This window comes from Typopeltis vanoorti, chromosome 5, assembly GCF_054136105.1.
Source record: "Typopeltis vanoorti isolate ZY-2024b chromosome 5, IOZ_Tvanoo_1.0, whole genome shotgun sequence".
Lineage (NCBI taxonomy): Eukaryota > Metazoa > Arthropoda > Arachnida > Uropygi > Thelyphonidae > Typopeltis > Typopeltis vanoorti.
Window position 1 is genome coordinate 164,854,177 of NC_143553.1, and position 18,350 is coordinate 164,872,526.

The following is an 18,350-nucleotide window of genomic DNA, read 5'->3' on the forward strand; positions in this document are numbered from 1 at the left end:
CCCCCCCCTGAGAAACACAAAGTCTATCATACCTCTCCTTAAACTCATTGACCGTTCTCGCTCTCACCACTCCATCCTGCAATGCATTCCATGGTTCAACCACCCTCCATGCAAAGAAACCACTCCTCACCCTCTTGCAAACATTTCGTAACTTCCAGGGATGACCTCTTGTCATCACTCCTTCCCGCTGTTCAACCACGCAAAAGAACTCCCCAGTGTCAGCCCTGTAACCCTCTCAACAGTTTAAAAGTCTCAATCATATCACCTCTCCTTCTTCTAGCCACCAAACTCTGTAGTCCACATTCCCTCAGCCAGTCCTCATAACTAACATTGTACAGTCCTGAAACCATCTTTGTTATCCACCTTTGTACCCTTTCCACAGTTAATTTATCCCCTTCAAATCCTGGAGACCAAATCTGAGAACAATAGTCTAAGTGTGGTCTGATCAGAGACTTATACAACGGAATGATAACCCTTTTATCTCTGCAGGGCAGTGTCCCTCTCATTATTATTACTATTATTACGGGCGACTCCAGGGAGTCTTTAGACTCATCGAGGGAGGCCCTAAACATCATGTCCACACAACTATACGACATTCTCACAGTATTTATCATACCTTGCCTTGAACTCACTCACCATCATAGCACTCACAACAGCCTCTGGCAGCTTATTCCACTCATTTACCACTCTAAAAGTAAAGAACCCAGCTCTAACACCCCTGCTAACCACACTCTTGCCTAGCTTCCATAGGTGTCCCGTAGTTCTCCCACCACCAGTCCTGATCTCAAAAATATCCTCTGAATTAATCCTATAGAAACTCCTTTAGCAATTTGAATGTCTCAATCATATCTCCCCTTTTCCGTCTATCAACTAATTTCTGCAACCCACAAATCTTCAACCTGTTCTCATATGGTTCATTCCATAGACCTGCTATCATCTTAGTCACTCGCCTCTGGATCCTCTCCACCTCCTTCACATCAAGAAGGAAGCTAGGTGACCAAATCTGGGCACAGTAGTCGTGATGAGGTTTTATCAAGGCTTGGTACAGAGGTACAATAACTTGCTTTTCTCTGTTCATCAAGGTATTTTACAACAACCAAGTGAGTTGATGAGCTGATTTAGCTACTTTTGCAATGTGCCCTCTAAACTTCATCTCCCTCTCCACCAACACTCCCAAAGCATTATTGCAGCAATCCTCTGTGTTACCTTCACCACCTTTGCAATATGTCCCCTAAATTTCAGGTTTCTATCAATCATCAACTCCAGATTGTGTAATTGATGTTGGTGAGGTGAAGAATGAAATGGGTAGAAGATTACGAATAGCTTCTGGCATTTTCAAAAAACATGGGTAGTTTGAAAGACAGGAAAATAGTAATAAGAATAAAACTTAAAATTTATAATAACCTGATTCTTTCAATTGTGTGTAATGGAGCCAAAACATGACCATTGTGTAAGGGTGATAATCACAGGTTTGATGCTCTTGATCAGAGCTGTTTAAGGTCTGGAGTGTAAGATGGTTTGACTCTGTGAATATGGATGATACATTGGATTATTGTGCAGTACTCTTAGTATTATCCTATGTAAGGAAATGCTATGATTGTTCATCCATGTTGACAGAATGCAGGACATTACATTCACTTAGTCAACAAAATTACATTAAATGATTCAGAAAGTATTAAGGAAAGAGGAAGACCCTGAATAAGAGGGATTGACAATATCAAACAAGACTTTAATAAAATAAAACTCTCTTACAGTGACATGCAGCAGCAGCAATAGATGCTTAGAACAGACATTTCACAGTTGGTGTAAAGGGTCCCAACTTTCTTTGAAGAGTGCTTCATATTTAAAATTACTTCTATGGAGAAACAAGAGCGTTATTCTAAATAATACTGTGTTTGGTAACAATTCCATGTTGTGCAAGACCAGACTTTTGAGGTTTAAGGTATTCATGTGAAGTTGTTCGGTCTGGTTAGACCTCCAGAAGAACTCAATGAAATGGCTTGAAAAAGTATTGTGTTTGGTCTCTAAAGTAGGGAAACTAGATTATTAAATGATTAGCTTTCCTGGGTACTAAATGTGTGAGAAATCTCTAATGGCACCTGTAGCGTAATGATGAATAGAGCAAAATATGTTAAACACAGTAAATAAATAATGAAAATAGCAAAACTATTTCATACTCATATTAACATTACATCATCGGCATGTGGAATAAACAAACTCCTCAAAGAGACAAGAATACAAGGTAAATACAATAATCAGTTAACCATTGAAACAGTTGCCATATGCCAGAAGAATTGTATTTAAAAAAGAAATAAAAAATTTAAAACATAAAAATATTATTTCTGATATTTATATAGGATGAGAATCTCCCAAATTTTTGAGGGGGAGGGAGAGACAATCATTCAATTCAAATTAGGTTGGTGTAGAAAGGCTTCCCAACTTTCTTTGAAGAGTGCTTCGTATTTAAAATTGCTTCTATAGAGAAACTAGAGCCTTATTCTAAAGAATACTGTGTTTGGTAATAATAATTCCATGTTGTGTAAGACCAGACTTTTGAGGTTTAAGGTATTCAGTGTAGTATTGTGGTTCACTAATTCTTTTTTTCCACAGAATGGCCTGTCTACCCAGAATATGTTAGATTATAGTCACAAGAAAAATAAATCCAAATTTAATATATGAATCTGAAAGGTGAGCTAATCAATGACCACCCATATGGATTTTGCCAATCATGATCCACAGCAGATCTCCTAGTCTGTATCACCAACTTTCAGACACATGCCATGGACAGGCTAGAAGAGTCAATAGTATGGTAAGGAAGACGACACTGGATTATGAGAGGAGATTGACCCTAAGATCCAAAGAAAATCCTAGGGAATTTTTTAGATATGTGGCCAGTAGGAGGAGAAATGATTGTGGAAGAATGATATTGTGGGATAAAAATGGGAGTAGAGTGACTGATGTAGAGTACATAGTGGAATTGTTCAATGAACACTTTATTGGAGTATTTCATCCTGGAGGAGTCAGTTTTAATGCTAGAGGGATTGGGCAGGTTCAATGTTTAGAGGTACAGGAGGAGAGTGTGTTTCAAATACTGAGTATTCTGGATGTCACAAAAGCTGTGGGACTGGATGGTATTTCACCACGAGTTTTGAGAGAATGTGCTAGGGAACTGACAGTGCCTTTGACCTGGCTTTTCAATGAAAGTCTGGCTTCAGGAAACCCACTATCTTACCTTCCTTCCATGGAATGGAAGGAAGGTAAGATAGTGGGTTTACATAAGGGTGGCAGCAGACTGGAAGTACCTAATTATAGGCCAGTTTGTGTGTCATCAGTAGTTAGTAAGATCTTGGAGAAAGTAGTGAAGGACCATATACAGTATTGGGGAAGATGAGGGTAATGTTATCTGTGAGAGTCAACATGGATTTATGAAGGGGCGCTCTTGTTTTAGCAATATGCTAGTCTTTTATGATAAAGTTACAAGAGCATTAGATGAGGGAAAGGCATATACTGCCATTTTCTTAGACTTAGCAAAGGCATTTTACAGGGTGCCACATGATAAGCTGATATTTAAGTTGCAGCACATGAGACAGGATGTCAGATTGGTCAACTGGATTCAGGATTGGCTGTCCAATAGGTATCAGAGAGTTGTGTATGGTGGAGCAGTTTCAAGGAAGCAGAGGGCTACAAGTGGGGTCCCACAGGGCTCAGTACTGGGACCTATATTGTTTATCCTTTATATCAGTGACATTGTCAGTGGATTGCAAGGGATTGTATTCAGTTGTTTGCAGATGATGCAAAGCTGGGAAGGATTATTAGTAATAGTGCAGATGTGGTAGCCCTGCAAGAGGATTTGAATAAGCTAGATAGATGGGCAAATGAATGGAGATGTAGGTTTAATGCAGCAAAATGTAAGGTCTTGAGGTTTGGGAAACATCGATGGGACGCTGCATACTCTATGGGAGGAGTTATACTGGAGGAAGTAGGGGAGACAAGAGATCTGGGGTTGATGATTGATAGAGACCTGAAATTTGGGGGACATATTGCAATGGTGGTGAAGATTGCTGCAATAATGAGAAGGACACTGACCTGCAGAGATAAAAGGGTTATCATTCCATTGTATAAGTCTCTGATCAGACCACACTTAGACTATTGTTCTCAGATTTGGTCCCCAGGAATTGAAGGGGATAAATTAACTGTGGAAAGGGTACAAATGCAGATAACAAAGATGGTTTCAGGACTGCACAATGATAGTTATGAGGATCGGCTGAGGGAATGTGGACTGCAGAGTTTGGTGGATAGAAGAAGGAGAGGTGATATGATTGAGACTTTTAAACTGTTGAGAGGTTTTTACAGGGTTGACACTGGGGAGTTCTTTTGCGTGGTTGAACAGCGGGAAGGAGTGATGACAAGAGGCCATCCCTGGAAGTTACAAAATGTTTGCAAGAGGGTGAGGAGTGGCTTCTTTGCATGGAGGGTGGTTGAACCATGGAATGCATTGCGTGACATGTGGTGAGAGCGAGAATGATCAATGAGTTTAATAAGTGGTATGATAGACTTTGCGTTTCTCAGGGGGGGTGAACTTTCCCTCGATGAGTCTTGATAGACTTTGTCTTTCTTAGGAAGGACCTCCCATGGAGTCTTTTGACTCCATGGAGGCTTGAATAATAATAATAATAATAATAAAAAATTGGAGAAACCCGTGCTGTTGCATTTGTCGTTTGCAAGGCATTTAATTGGATCTGACACTGAGAGATTCTCAGTAAAGTGCCATCTTATGGTCTACCTTCTTCCTTTTTTAATTGGATTACCATTTTTCTCTTAAGTTGTTCACTGTGTGTAATGATGGAAGGTATTCTGTTTCTCTCTGAACATTTTCCTTTTAATGCACATGTTCGTCAGGACTCAGTTATTTCACAAATGAGCAGATCAGTGTTCATAACTGCCATGAAGAACGACAACCAACTCTTTTCCTTATATACGTAAATGATCTGCTCTGACTGACCTCAAATCCTGCTCAGAGTTTGCTGATGAAAACACTGTCGATTCATCTTACTCGTATAATAAACCCTGCAATGCTCAAATATCTCACGCTTCAAAATCATTTATGATAATTACCCTAAACAATGATTTTCATAACTATCCTTCATTGGGACAACAACAACCTGCTCATCTGCAGTGTTTCCAAAACAACAGTTTCACCTGTTTTTTCACAAAAAAAAAGCACTTAGTTCTCTTACCTTTGAAAATACTCAGTTTAACAGTCAAGACCAGATCTCTCTCTCTTTATGGACTGACTCTTATTCTTTCCTGGTCTTGCTACAGAGGTAATGTAATTACCTCTGTAACATCTTTATCTTCCAGAAAACTTAGCATACTTTTTTTCTTAAAATATTATTTCTCACCTGTCCTATTACTTACTCTGTACAAATCTAAAATTTCACAATTATGGTGCTGCAACTCTAAGACTTCTGTAAAAATAATTGATGCAGTCCAGATGAGAGTAGTTCTGTTGATTGATACCCCCCCCCCTCCCCATTACACTGTCCCTTCAGTGACTGTCTCATAGAGAGTCAGTTTCTACATTGTGTCTTCTACAGATATTTCCATGATCACTGTTCAGCAGAACTGGCATTCATTATCTCTCCAGTTCTTCTAAACTTACAGGAACATGAGCAGCAGCTGCCAACATCTTTTTAAACTGTTGACTCACCAAACCTGTTATTCCCAGTTGTCTTTTATTCCATCAACCTTGCTTCTGTTGAACAGCCTTCCCCATGAAGTATTTCCCAATCACCAACTCTTCAAGAAGAATATAAACAGATTGTTTTTGCTTTCGACCTCAACCCATACATAGCATGTATTTGTTATAGGCTCTGTGGTCTCTCATATGTGGAAGGGGGAAAAAGAAATCAATGATTGGAATCCACAGAAATTAGAGAATAAGAACTGCTAGAAGACATCATTAGCAATCTTATGATATAAACTTAATATTATCGTAGCATAAGCTGAGTCAAATGAAATTAATTTGAAAAACAGGAAAGGAATATACATCATCAAATTCCTGACATTTACCCTCAAGGGATGTACAGGATATGATAGTACTACATGAAAAATTTACATCATTACTAACTTCCTACCTACAATTTTCTGTCAAATCAATTTGTTACCTATCAAAGCTACAACATTGTCAGAGCTTATATTATGATAGAGCATGGGAAGTGGTCAAGGAGCATTTACAGGAGGTTATGGCTGATTGTATACCTAGGGTCTGAATAGTAAAACAAGTAGGGGTTAAATGGATGAATAACACCATTAAGCTTGAGCTGCAAAAAAAGAAACAACTGTGGAGGGAATTTAAAGAAAGAGGTGACCTGCAGGCACACGAATGGTATAAAGTGCAGGCCAGAAGGGTAACGAGTGTGGTAAAAAAAGCAAAATCGGATTATGAAAGGAAACTTAGCTATGCAAGCTAAAGAGAATCCCAAACAGTTCTTTCAATATGGTGCAAGCAAAAAAAAAAACTGTACACGGCAAAATGATTGTAAGGAATGACAATGGTAAGGAGGTCACTGAATCAGTCGATATAGTGGAATTACTGAGCGAGCACTTTGCAAGAGTATATCATCCAGGTGGTGACATTGAAAAAATGAAGGAACCATTAGTTTATATGGGAATTGTGATGAATGAAGTGGAGGCAAATAGTCTATTACAGAACATTAATGTGAATACATCTGTAGGATTGGATGGTATACCGGCACAGGTCTTACGTGAAGCTGCTAAAGAATTATCGGTGCCCTTGACCATGTTTAATCTGAGTCTCGTGTCTGGTTTAGTCCCAAAGGTGTGGAAAGAGGGGAAAATAGTTCCACTGCATAAAGGAGGATCCAAGACTACTGTTGCAAATGACCGACCGATCAGCATATCAGGAGTCGTTGTCAAGGTCTTGGAGAAAGTAGTCAAGGGAAAAATACAGGAATGGATTGATGATAATGAGATACTGTACGGGGAAAAGCATGGCTTTGTGAAGGGTAGATCATGCCTCAGTAACTTGCTCAAGTTTTATAAGACAGTGATGGCTGAACTGGATAAGGGTAATGGGTTTACAGTGATACTGCTGGACCTGGCTAAGGCATTTGACAGGATATCACATGGAATTCTAATCCATAAACTACAACATATGGGAATGGATATAGGGTTGGTGAGATGGATAGGTGGGTGGTTGATGGAGAGATATCAGAGAGTAGTTTATTCAGGAGTAGAGTCCAAAAGGCTTGTGACTAGTGGTGTGCCGCAGGGTTTCGTTCTTGGACCACTGCTGTTTAATTTGTTCATTAACGATATAGGGAATGATCTAAGAGGAACAGTTCATTTGTTCCCTAATGATACAAAGTTGGGTAGGGCAATTGTGAATGCAGAAGATGTCAAAATCTTGCAGGACGAATTGGATAGATTGGAGTTCTGGGCTAAGGAGAATGGATATCAATTTAATGTGAAAAAATGTAAGGTTATGCATTTTGGGGTGAAAAGATTAGCAGCAGTATACCACATTGGTGGAACTGTACTCCAGGAGATTGATGAGGCCAGGGACTTGGGAGTGTTGGTGGATAGGGAGATGAATTTTAGGGGGCACATTGCAAAAGTGGCTAAATCAGCTCATCGACTCACTTGGTTGTTGAAAAATACTTTGACGAGCAGAAACAAGCAAGTTATTGTACCTCTGTACCGAACCTTGATAAGATCTCATCTCGACTACTGTGCCCAGATTTGGTCACCTAGGTTTCTTCTTGATGGGGAGGAGGCAGAGAGGATCCAGAGGCAAGTAACCAAGATGATAGCAGGTCTATGGAATGAACCTTACGAGAACAGGTTGAAGATTTGTGGGTTGCAGAAATTAGTTGATAGACGGAAATGGGGAGATATGATTGAGACATACAAATTGCAAAAGGGTTTCTATGGGATTAATTCAGAGGATATTTTTGAAATCAGGACTGCTGGTGGGAGAACTAGAGGATGCCTATGGAAGCTGGGAAAGAGGGTGGTTTTGTAAGGGTGTTAGAGCTGGGTTCTTTACTTATAGAGTGATAAACGAGTGAATAAACTGCCAGAGTCTGTTGTGGGTGCTATGACGGTGAGTGAGTTCAAGGCAAGGTATAATAAATACTGTGAGAATGTTGTATAGTTGTGTGGACATGATGTTTAGGGCCTCCTTCGATGAGTCTAAGGACTCCCTGGAGTTGCCCGTAATAATAATTTATATATCTGTCTTCCAAGGCGCTTTTTACCTTATCAATCCACCTATATCTTGGTCTTTCTCTGGGCCTTTTTCCTGCCAACCTGGCAGAGAACCCTTGCGTGGCTAATGTTTCCTCACCCATTCTGTTTAAGTGACCATACCACCTGAGATTAGCTCTGCTAATGCATTCCTGGATGCTGACAATGTCAAGTTCTTTCCTAATATCCTCATTTTTAATATGATATTGCCAATTGATGCCATCTGTTCATGCCCCTAATCTTTCTCAGGACCCTTATATCTGTGGTCTCCAGTCTTCAGTCAAGTGTTTTACTTCTGACCCAGCTCTCAGATCCATGTTAAAATTGGTTTGAACACTGTCTTGTGTACAGCTAATTTAGTGTTCCGACTAATTTCTCTCTTATTCCATATAAATTTATTCAGTTGACTTCCTACCATACCAGCTTTGTTGATTCTGTTGTCTATTTCCATATGTAATTTACCATCTTCACTAAAAATTGTGCCTAAGTAGCCTGAAATGTTTTACTTGTTCTATAAGTTCTCCATTCACAATGCAGCTGATATTTTCATTGCTTCTGCCTATTTTCATTATCTTTGTCTTGTTATTGCAAACCTTCATACCATATCTTTTACAACAGTTATTCAGTTTAGTCAGGGAATCTTGCCCACTTGTAGCGAATTTATTTAGAAGTATAACATCATCTGCATAAAGCAAGCAGCTGACTTTAACAGCTCCAATTTTGATATCAGGTTTAATACCACTTTCCTTCATAATGTAATCCATATAGATAATGATTAATAGAGGTGATAATGTACATCCTTGTCTGACACCAGATTTAACATTAAACCATCTCCCTGTACTTCCTTCAATTCTAACTGCTGACTTACAACTCAAATAAAGACTAAGTATTGCTTGATATAATGCCCCACTGACTGACACCATACAACTGTAGTGTTTTGAATAGCTTCTCTGTTGCACCTTATCGTATGCTTTTTCCAGATCTACAAAACTTAAATATTGATCTTTGTTATACTTATGTTGAATGAATATACTTATGTTGAATAATTAATCTTCATTTATGTTCTTGTTGTAGATGTCGCATTTGAAGTCAGCTCAGAAATTTCATACAGAAAATTGCTTTCAATGCCTCATGTATTGGTTTTATCTCTCATACTGATGGTATCAGCACAAGGTCAGGGATTTGTTGATCCCACTCTAGAGCCTCACATGAGAGAAGTAAGTTTGTATACTTTTAGTTTACTTTCTTTCAACTTGCATTCCAAAAAGGTAATGACCTCATAAGGAATATCTTGTTATAAATAATGGATACTGATATGGTGTACCTTGTTTATAAATATTCATTCTCATTTTCCTAATTTTGAAATTATGTAGAATGAAACTAAATGATAAGAATATAACTTTTAATTATTTGCTTTGTTTTCTGAAAAAAAATGAATGTTTCTATTATAAGATTAGTTTGGTCCATTTTTTTAGGCCTCCATGTAGTCAAAGGGCTGATCACAAAAATTCATTTGTTATTAATAATAATTATAATAATAATAATAACAAACGAATTAATATTATTATCACATGATTATCTTCCATCACACCTTTCTGCAAACTCAATCACTGTCCAAGCGCTCACATGTGGCAGTTCATTCCAGTCATTTACTACTCTCCATACAAAAAATCTAGTCCTCACACCCTTACTAACCACATTCTCGCACAACCTCCAAGGAGCGAACTCAAGCATCAAACTATAAGTCTATCTGTGTGTCAGGTGTTGTGGGTAAGTTGTGGGAGAAGCTTGTGAGAACTAGGATCAAGAGTTGGGTTGACAACAATGGTATTATCTTTGATGGACAGCATGGATTTGCTAAAGGGAGGTCATGTTTTAGTAATCTACTTACTTATTACAATAAAGTGACTGCTTCCTTGGACAGAGGAAAAGGATACACAGTAATACACTTCAATTTTGCAAAGGCTTTGGATAGAGTATTTCATGATAAATTGATAGTCAAACTAGAGCAGATGGGGTTGGATATTAGATTAGTGCATTGGATTGGAGACTGGCTATCTGATAGGTATCAACAATTTGTGTATAGGGGAGCAATATTCAGGGAAAGAAAAGTCACTAGTGGAGTGCCTCAGGGGTCTGTTTTGGGCCATTAGTGTTTAAACTTGTATATTAACGATATATGTGAAGATTTGGATGGAGAAATTTAGTTGTTTGCAGATGATGCAAAATCGGGATGAACCATGAAGAGTGGTGAAGATGTTGTGGTCTTACAAGAAGAATTGAATAAATTGAGTGATTGGGCACAGAAATGGGGATGCGAGTTCAATGTTGCAAAATGTAAAGTTCTAAAATTTGGAAAATAAAGATGGGATGCAGAATTTATGCTTGGTGAGGATATATTGTTGGAGGTGGAAGAAATAAGAGATCTGGGGGTGATAATGGATAAGGATCTGAAATTTAGGGAACACATAGCCAAAATTGTGAAGACAACACAAAGGCTTTTGCAAATGATGCAGAGGACACTGACCTGTAGAAGTAGGGAGATTCTTGTTCCATTGTATAAGGCTTTGATTAAGCCACACGTGGACTATTGTGCCCAGATTTGGTCACCTGGTTTTCAGAAGGATGAAGAGATGTTGGAAAGGGTCCAAAGGTGATTGATTAAGGCAGTTTCTGACCTCTGGAATGTCGAGTATGAGGATAGATTGAGAAGATGCAACTTGCAGAGTCTGGTGGACAGGAGGAAGAGGGGAGATATGATCGAGACCTACAAGTTATTAAGGGGTTGTTATGGGATCAATGCTGGAGAGGTTCTACAGAAAATAGTGGGAGATCAGGAGAGAACCAGAGGTCATCCCTGGAAACTGTATAAAGAAGGTGTGAGTAGGGGAGTGAGAGGCAGGTTTTTTCGTGTAGAGTTGTGAATGATTGGAATACCTTGCGTGAAAATGTGGTGTTTGAATGTGTTTAAAGCACAGTATGATGAGCCCTGTGTGTGTGTGTGTGTGTGTGTGTGTGTGTGTGTGTGTGTGTGTGTGTGTGTGTGTGTGTGTGTGTGTGTGTGTGTGTGTGTGTGAGATAAAAGACCTCTCAGGACCTCTCAGATGAGTCTTTGACTCCATGAGATTGATCTTGGGGTAATAATAATAAATCTGTGTGCAATAGGTCAAGATTCAGTGGTATCATAGCCTCGTGAAAAAGGGATAATATGCCTTCTGTACTAGAGCTGCTTTTCTAGTACAGAGGACATATTATCATTCCCTATGTCATTAATAATGTGCCCTCTGAATTTCAACTGAGTGTCCCCCTATCATTTCCAAACCCCTGGCCTCATCAATTTCCTGCAGTCTGGTATGATCAGTGTCATACACAGTATGTAATATTTTCATCACAGACTGCCTAACCTTACATTTCATTATATTAAAATGACAGCCATTAGTCTTTGTGCACAAGTTTATTCAACTCATTCTTTAGGATTTCTACATTGCTTATTAACTATTGCCATCTCCAGTTTTGCATCATCATCAGGAAACAACTGGATCTCTCCCCTCAAATCATCCCCTATATCATTAATATACAAATATAATAGCAGTGGCTCTAGTGCTGAGCTTGGAAACACTCTACTAGTCTCCCTCATTCTCCTGCCTACTTCATACTCATATATGTTTGACAACCATACCTCCTTTCCATTACACCAGCTTCACATTCATTCCCATTGCTCCAGCTTATTATGTGGTATTCTGTTAAATGTCTTTGCAAAGTCCAACAGTGTATGCATAGACAATTCCCTTAGCTTTTGCCATATAAAAAAAAGTCAGTTAATTACTAAGGCAGGACCCACTTTTCACAAAGCTGTGTCACTTACCATTGTATTCCTGTTCCTATCCATCCACTCCTGAATTCTGCACTTAACCAACATTTCCAGTACTTTGCCCGCCACTCTTGAGATATTAATTGGTTTGTAAATTACTACTTTATATAATGGAACTGTCTTGCCCTCTCTGCACTTCTTGAAACCTTGCCAGAGTTGAGACCTAAATAGTTTGGTCTGAGGTACTGCCAATTCTCTTGCACATTCTCATAACAAACAGCTGGCATGCTATCTAGAATCACTGCTTTATTATTATTATTATTATTATTAGCAACCAGACCTCAGCAAAGTCAAAAGGCATATCAGTTCTCCACTGTCACACACAAAGGTCATCAAACTGTGCCTTAAACTTATTCATTGTTTCCTCTCTCACCAAACTCTCAGGCTATTTCACTCTTTTTGTACAAAGAACCTGCTTTGCATCCCCTTGCTCAGAACTTCCTAATACCATATTAACCTAGTAACAAATATCTTACCAACTTATATTGTCCCAATCATATCTCCTTCCTCCCTTCTCCTATTTATGAAACTCTGAAAATGGCCGACCCTCTGTCTGCCCTCATATTCACATACTGGAAACTTTCATAGTCATTCTCTGAACCCTTTCTAATATATCCTCATTCCGATGAAAGCTGTGTGACCAAATTTGCACACAGTAACTGATATGAGGCTTGATTAAGACTTTATATAATGGAACCATAACCTCACTTCTGTATGTCAAGCTTCTCCTCATCATTGACAATAATTAGGTTGTGACAGTGATGAGGAGGAGCTTTCTGGCCTGTTCTTTGTACACTTCGTATAACTATTTATTACTGGTATTTAACTTGTGCTGCTCCACAGTGTCTTTTTTCAGATTGCATGCTTAATCTTTTCATTCCTCCCTTTTACTGCAGGTCCTTATCACCACCACTCCCAGATCTCTCATTTCCTCCACTTCCTACAAAATTTCCCCATCAATTTTTGATTTTGTATTCTATCCCTATATTTCAAAACATAACTCTTTTTCACAAGGTAGTTCTCACTCAATTGTCTATTGCTTACAGTTTATTCAGATCCTCCTATAGGGCCACCTCAGACCTACTTGATTCCTCGTTGTTTTACCCAACTTTGTATCATCTGCAAACTACTAGATATCTCTAGTTAAATGGCTTCCAAACAGATCTCTATGGCACATCACTAGTGACTTTTCTCTTTTGGAATATTATTTATTATTATTATTATTATTATTAAGAGAGAAATCCAGGGAGTCAGGGAATCATCAAGGGAAGCCACATACTACACACACCAGCTATCATACTTATTCCTGAATTCATTCACACTGCTTGCACTCACAACATCCAATGATAATCCATTCCAATCATGCACCACCCTATGAGAAAAAAATCTAGCCCTCAGACCCTTCTTAGTGGCATTCATTCTCAGCTTCCAAGGATGCCCTTTTGTCCTTCCCCACCCTCTATAAATTAAAAAATTCCATCAATTGAAATCTTTTATGACTCTTTCAGAAGTTTGTAAGTCTCAATCATATCACCCATCTGTCTCCTGTTTGCTAGTGTCTGCAGTCTACAAATTCTCAATCTGTCTTCATAATTAGTATTCCACAATCCTGATATCATTTTTAACACTCTCCGTTGCACTCTCTCCAACATATCAGAATCACAATAGAAAGCAGGAGACCAGACCTTTTCGCAATAGGACAAGCGAGGTCTTATCAAGGCCTTGTAAAGAGGCAAACTAACATCCTTATCTTTACATGTGAATGTTTGTTTCAGCATTGCAATTGTCTTTTGAGTTGTATTTGCAGTCTTTGCTACATGGCCCCTGAACTTCAACTTCCTATCTACTAACACTCTAAGATCCCTAGCCTCATCATTTTCTTCAAGCATAATCCCACCAATATAAAATATGACAGTGGATATCTAAACATTCCGAAGTGAATGACTTTACATTTACTGACATTGAACTGACATCCATTTTCCCATGCCTACAATTTCAGCCTATTCAAATCATTCTGCTGGTAATAATCTAACTGCAAGTACTGCATATTAGCAGCAGCATTCCTGATTACCCTACCTATCTTTGCATCATCAGCAAATAGCTATATGTCGCTTGTCAAATCCTTCCCAATATTATTAAGGTATAGATTGACTCAATTTATGCAGTCTACATGCTGTGTTCTGTCAAAAGCCTTAGCAGAATCCAAAAGTATCATGGTGTATCCATTCCCCTTGTCTAGTTCAATGGTAACATTGTTATAGAATGGGAGTAATTTGCTAAAACATGACCTTCCCTTAGTAAACCCATGTTCCTAATTGCAAAGTAGAGATTCACTGTCAACCCATTTCTGAATGCAAGCCATAAGCAATATTTCCAAAATCTTCACCACCACTCCTGAGATGCTAATTGGTTGGTAGTTGGATACATTGATCTTTGCACCATCCTTGTTCAATGGAATTACCATACATTCTTTCCATTTCTGCAGAATCTTCCCTGTTCTGAGACTCGTATTAAACAGCCTGTCAAAGGAATAGCTAGTTTATCTGAGTACTCTTTTAGCGCATATGCTGATATCCCATCAGTCCCTATTGCTGACTTCTTATTCAGTTTGTGCAACAGCTCTAATACGTTGTCCTCATACACCTGAGTTTCTTCATCCAGTGAAGAGGCAGCAGTGAGCTCTTTGTCGCACAGACCAGGTTGTTAGCTTTTAACAAAATGGGCACTCATTAGTTGAACAACCTCCTCTGCATCTGTAACCTTCATGCCATCTGCATTTCATATTCATTCTTTCTCTTAATTGCAGCATATTGACAGAATTATTGTGGATTGTCTTTAGCATGCAGAACCAGTTTCTTTTCATACTCAGAATTTGCTTTCTGTAGAACAGTTGTGACTATTCTAGCCTGCTTCTTATAATTTTCATAACAGACATCATCCTTATGCACTCAGCATTCCTTCTACATCATCCTTTTCTTACAAATCTCTTGCTTAATAAGATTACACATCGATTTAATTCCTACCCTATTTATTCTTCGAACTCTTGAACACACTGTGATATCACATCATTTAAGTGTTGTTTAATTGTTTCCCATGCACTGTTGATATTCTTCCTATCCATCAACCTATCCCATTCCACTGAACTTAGTATACTCCTCAGTTGGTCATAATTTCCTGCTTTGTAGTTCAGCGTGTAACTTTTTCTCAGTGGAACATTTATGAACTTAGTCACTTCCCAAGTAAGTACCACATGATCACTGTTACCAACCGGAGGCAGAATAGTTATGTCTTTAACTGAAATCCCCTCTAATAATCAAATCTAACACTCTTTGATCTCGAGTTCCTTCTGTCACATGCTGCTTGAGGAAGTTGTCCCGCCACAGCTCATATAGAACCTCCATACAAACTGTCATGTGACAATCTGTCAGAAGCTTTTGCAAAATCTAAATATACCACTTTATAGGCATCGCCTTTGTATAATTCATTTGTCACCTTGTAGTACATAACCACATTTTAAAACAAGACCTCCCTTTAACAAATGCATGTGAACATCACAGAGATATTCTTTTTCTCTTCTTCTAAGCCCTTCTTATAACCATTTTTGGTTATAGGCATTCTCCATTTGTCTCCATCTATCTCTGTTTACGGTGTCTTGATGACAACATTCTCTAGCTATCTCCACTAGGTCATTGTTCTGTCTTCTCTCTCTGGTCATCCATGCAGTCATCTTTTTCTTATAGATGTTGATAGGTGATCGTCTTTATCCATCTATCACTTTTCATCCATGCAAATCTATGTCTTGTCCATCTCCAATTTAATTTTAAAATCTCTTCCCCCCCCCCATACCCAACACTTTTGTTTCTTTTCTTATGTGTTCATTCCTTATTGTGTATTGCAATCTGATTTACATGGCTCTCTGATTTTTTGCTCAGTTTTCCTCATTCTGTCCAGTATTTGTTTGGTTATTGGCCATGTCTTCGATCCACACATCATAACTTAAATGACACACTGGTTTTCCAGTTTGGCTCTATTTCCTGGTTTTATTTTACTGCACACAAACTTCACGATTCTTTTTATCATAATACATTATTATTATTATTATTCTTTGTATCATAACGCCTGTGCTTTGACATAACATGCTGAAGAATGGCTAATTTAGAATCCCCAGTTTTTGACCTTCCCTGGCTCAAGGTTTCCTTGCCTCATTTAGTAACATTCATTCGTTCCATTTACTCATCTCCAAACACTGATAACCACTCAGATCTCTTCACATTCCTTTCTATGAAACTCAACCACCTGCAATCCAGCTATCCAAATAGTGAAGTCATCTTCCTGGGTGACCTCAATGTCCACAATTCCAACTGGCTTCTCCACTCCAACACAGGTAAAATTTTATTAGGTGTTTTAAACAAGAGTATCATGTTAGCATTATTCCAGCTGTTTGGTATATCATTCATTTATGAGCATTTATTAAATATACTGTTTAATTCTGTTAATATATTTTCTGATTTTCATCATTTATGCTGCATGTTAAAGATACCAAGCTATTTTATATATATATATAAACTTGGTTTTAATCCTATTTCCCAAATAATCAAACAGACAAGTAAGTCAAGTTTGCGCCTGCATGTAATGCAAGTCTGGGCGACTCCGCACATAGTGCAAGTCTGAGGCAACTTGTAGTAAAGGTGGAATAAGCTCTGATCACTATTCTTAGTATTTACCCCTAATGCAAAGCACATCTCCTTGCGGAGATGTATGATGCTATGCATTAAAGGTAAGGGCCACTACCCAGACCTGTTTCGACCTTTATTGAGGTCTCATCAACGGCAACCAGGCTTAGAAATACTAAGGTTTAAGTAATACAGAGCTTATAAATTTTACCTAAACAAGTTGCCATAAGGTGCTTTGACCTTATTAAATAAAAATCTCAGGATGAGAGTTAGATGTAGAAAGTTTTTTTTGACTTACTTGTCTGTTTGCTTACTCGAGAAATAGGATTAAAACGAAGTTTATATATAAAATAGCTTGGTATCTTTAACGTTTATTATATCCAAGGTGGGAAAAAAAAACCTTTCTACATTTATACTGCAATTCCATTTTTTTCTGGCATTTTATTATTTTTCTGACATTTTATATATTATTACTTGTTTCTTTCTGCTTCTTTCTGTTCTTCTGACTTCCATGTATTGTTTAAAACAGTGCTTTGTGGTGTTATACAATTCTGAAAAATACTGTCTAGCTTTTTTTCTATGCTTTTTTTTTCTTTGATATATCGTCCATTTTCAATTTCTAGTATCATTATTCTTTTTTTTTTTTTTTCTTTTATGAGACTGTTTCATAGAATTTTGATATTGTTGGTATCTGCTGTTTTTTGTAGCATTTTACCTTTTTCTTTCTCTTTGTCTTCTTAATATTTTTTCTCATTATTTTATTTCTTTTTCTTTATTTTAATCAGTCAGTTGTCTTATTTTCTTCAACAGACTTTTTGTTTTCCCTGAGAGGTGCTTTTTTTAACCTTTTTATATTTTACAATTTTATGTGCACTTTCTGTAATGATTATTTGAAGATTTTCCTGTATATTATCCATTTGTATATTTCTGTTTTCATTCCTGTTATTTCTTTGATTGTATATTTTTTTGCAGTTTCTTCTTGGTATAATTTTTTGTTGGCTGCTAATGCATCATAGACCAGGGGGTCCACAGGAAGATATAGATAGTATGTCTTGACAGATTAGCACAATGAGTGCAGACCAAATAATTATTATGGGAGACTCTTCAACTATAGAAACATAGATTGGTGGGAGGAAAGGGGGGCATGGCAAGATGGAAGTGGAATTTATACAGTTGTTAAGGGATAATTATCTGAAACAACATAATATAGAGGGGACCAGGGATTTGAAAGTGCTGGATCTGATAATTGCATCAGAAAATATATCCATAACCAAGTAGACACTCAGCCTCCAAGTTGCTAAACATGTGGAATTCTCTGTCAAGAGTTGGGTTTCTTTGGGACCAGGAGGTGGTCAAAAAGATTCACAGACGAGTGATCAAGATGGTGACAGGTCTGTGGAATACTCCCTATGAGGATAGGTTGAGAGTTTGTTGTCAACAAACTGTCAACCTAATATCTTTAATATCTTTGCTTTAATATATTTTTCAATATATGACAAATAGTCAGAGAACTAGGGACCATCCATGGAAGTTGT

General features: G+C 38.0%; 1 protein-coding gene across 4 annotated transcripts in view; it reads left to right on the forward strand.

Moving 5' to 3' along the window:
• LOC150107025 (MFS-type transporter SLC18B1-like) overlaps positions 1 to 18,350 on the forward strand; it is a 508,245-nt gene that overhangs the window by 255,449 nt on the left and 234,446 nt on the right. For all 4 annotated transcript variants that reach the window (XR_016548342.1, XM_090392899.1, XM_090392901.1 and 1 more), the window contains exon 8: positions 9,346 to 9,488. Coding sequence is in view for 3 of the 4 variants with exons in the window: in XM_090392899.1 (XP_090249025.1) it covers positions 9,346 to 9,488 (143 nt within the window). In the remaining variant the exon portion in view is untranslated. The remainder of the gene's footprint in view (positions 1 to 9,345; positions 9,489 to 18,350) is intronic.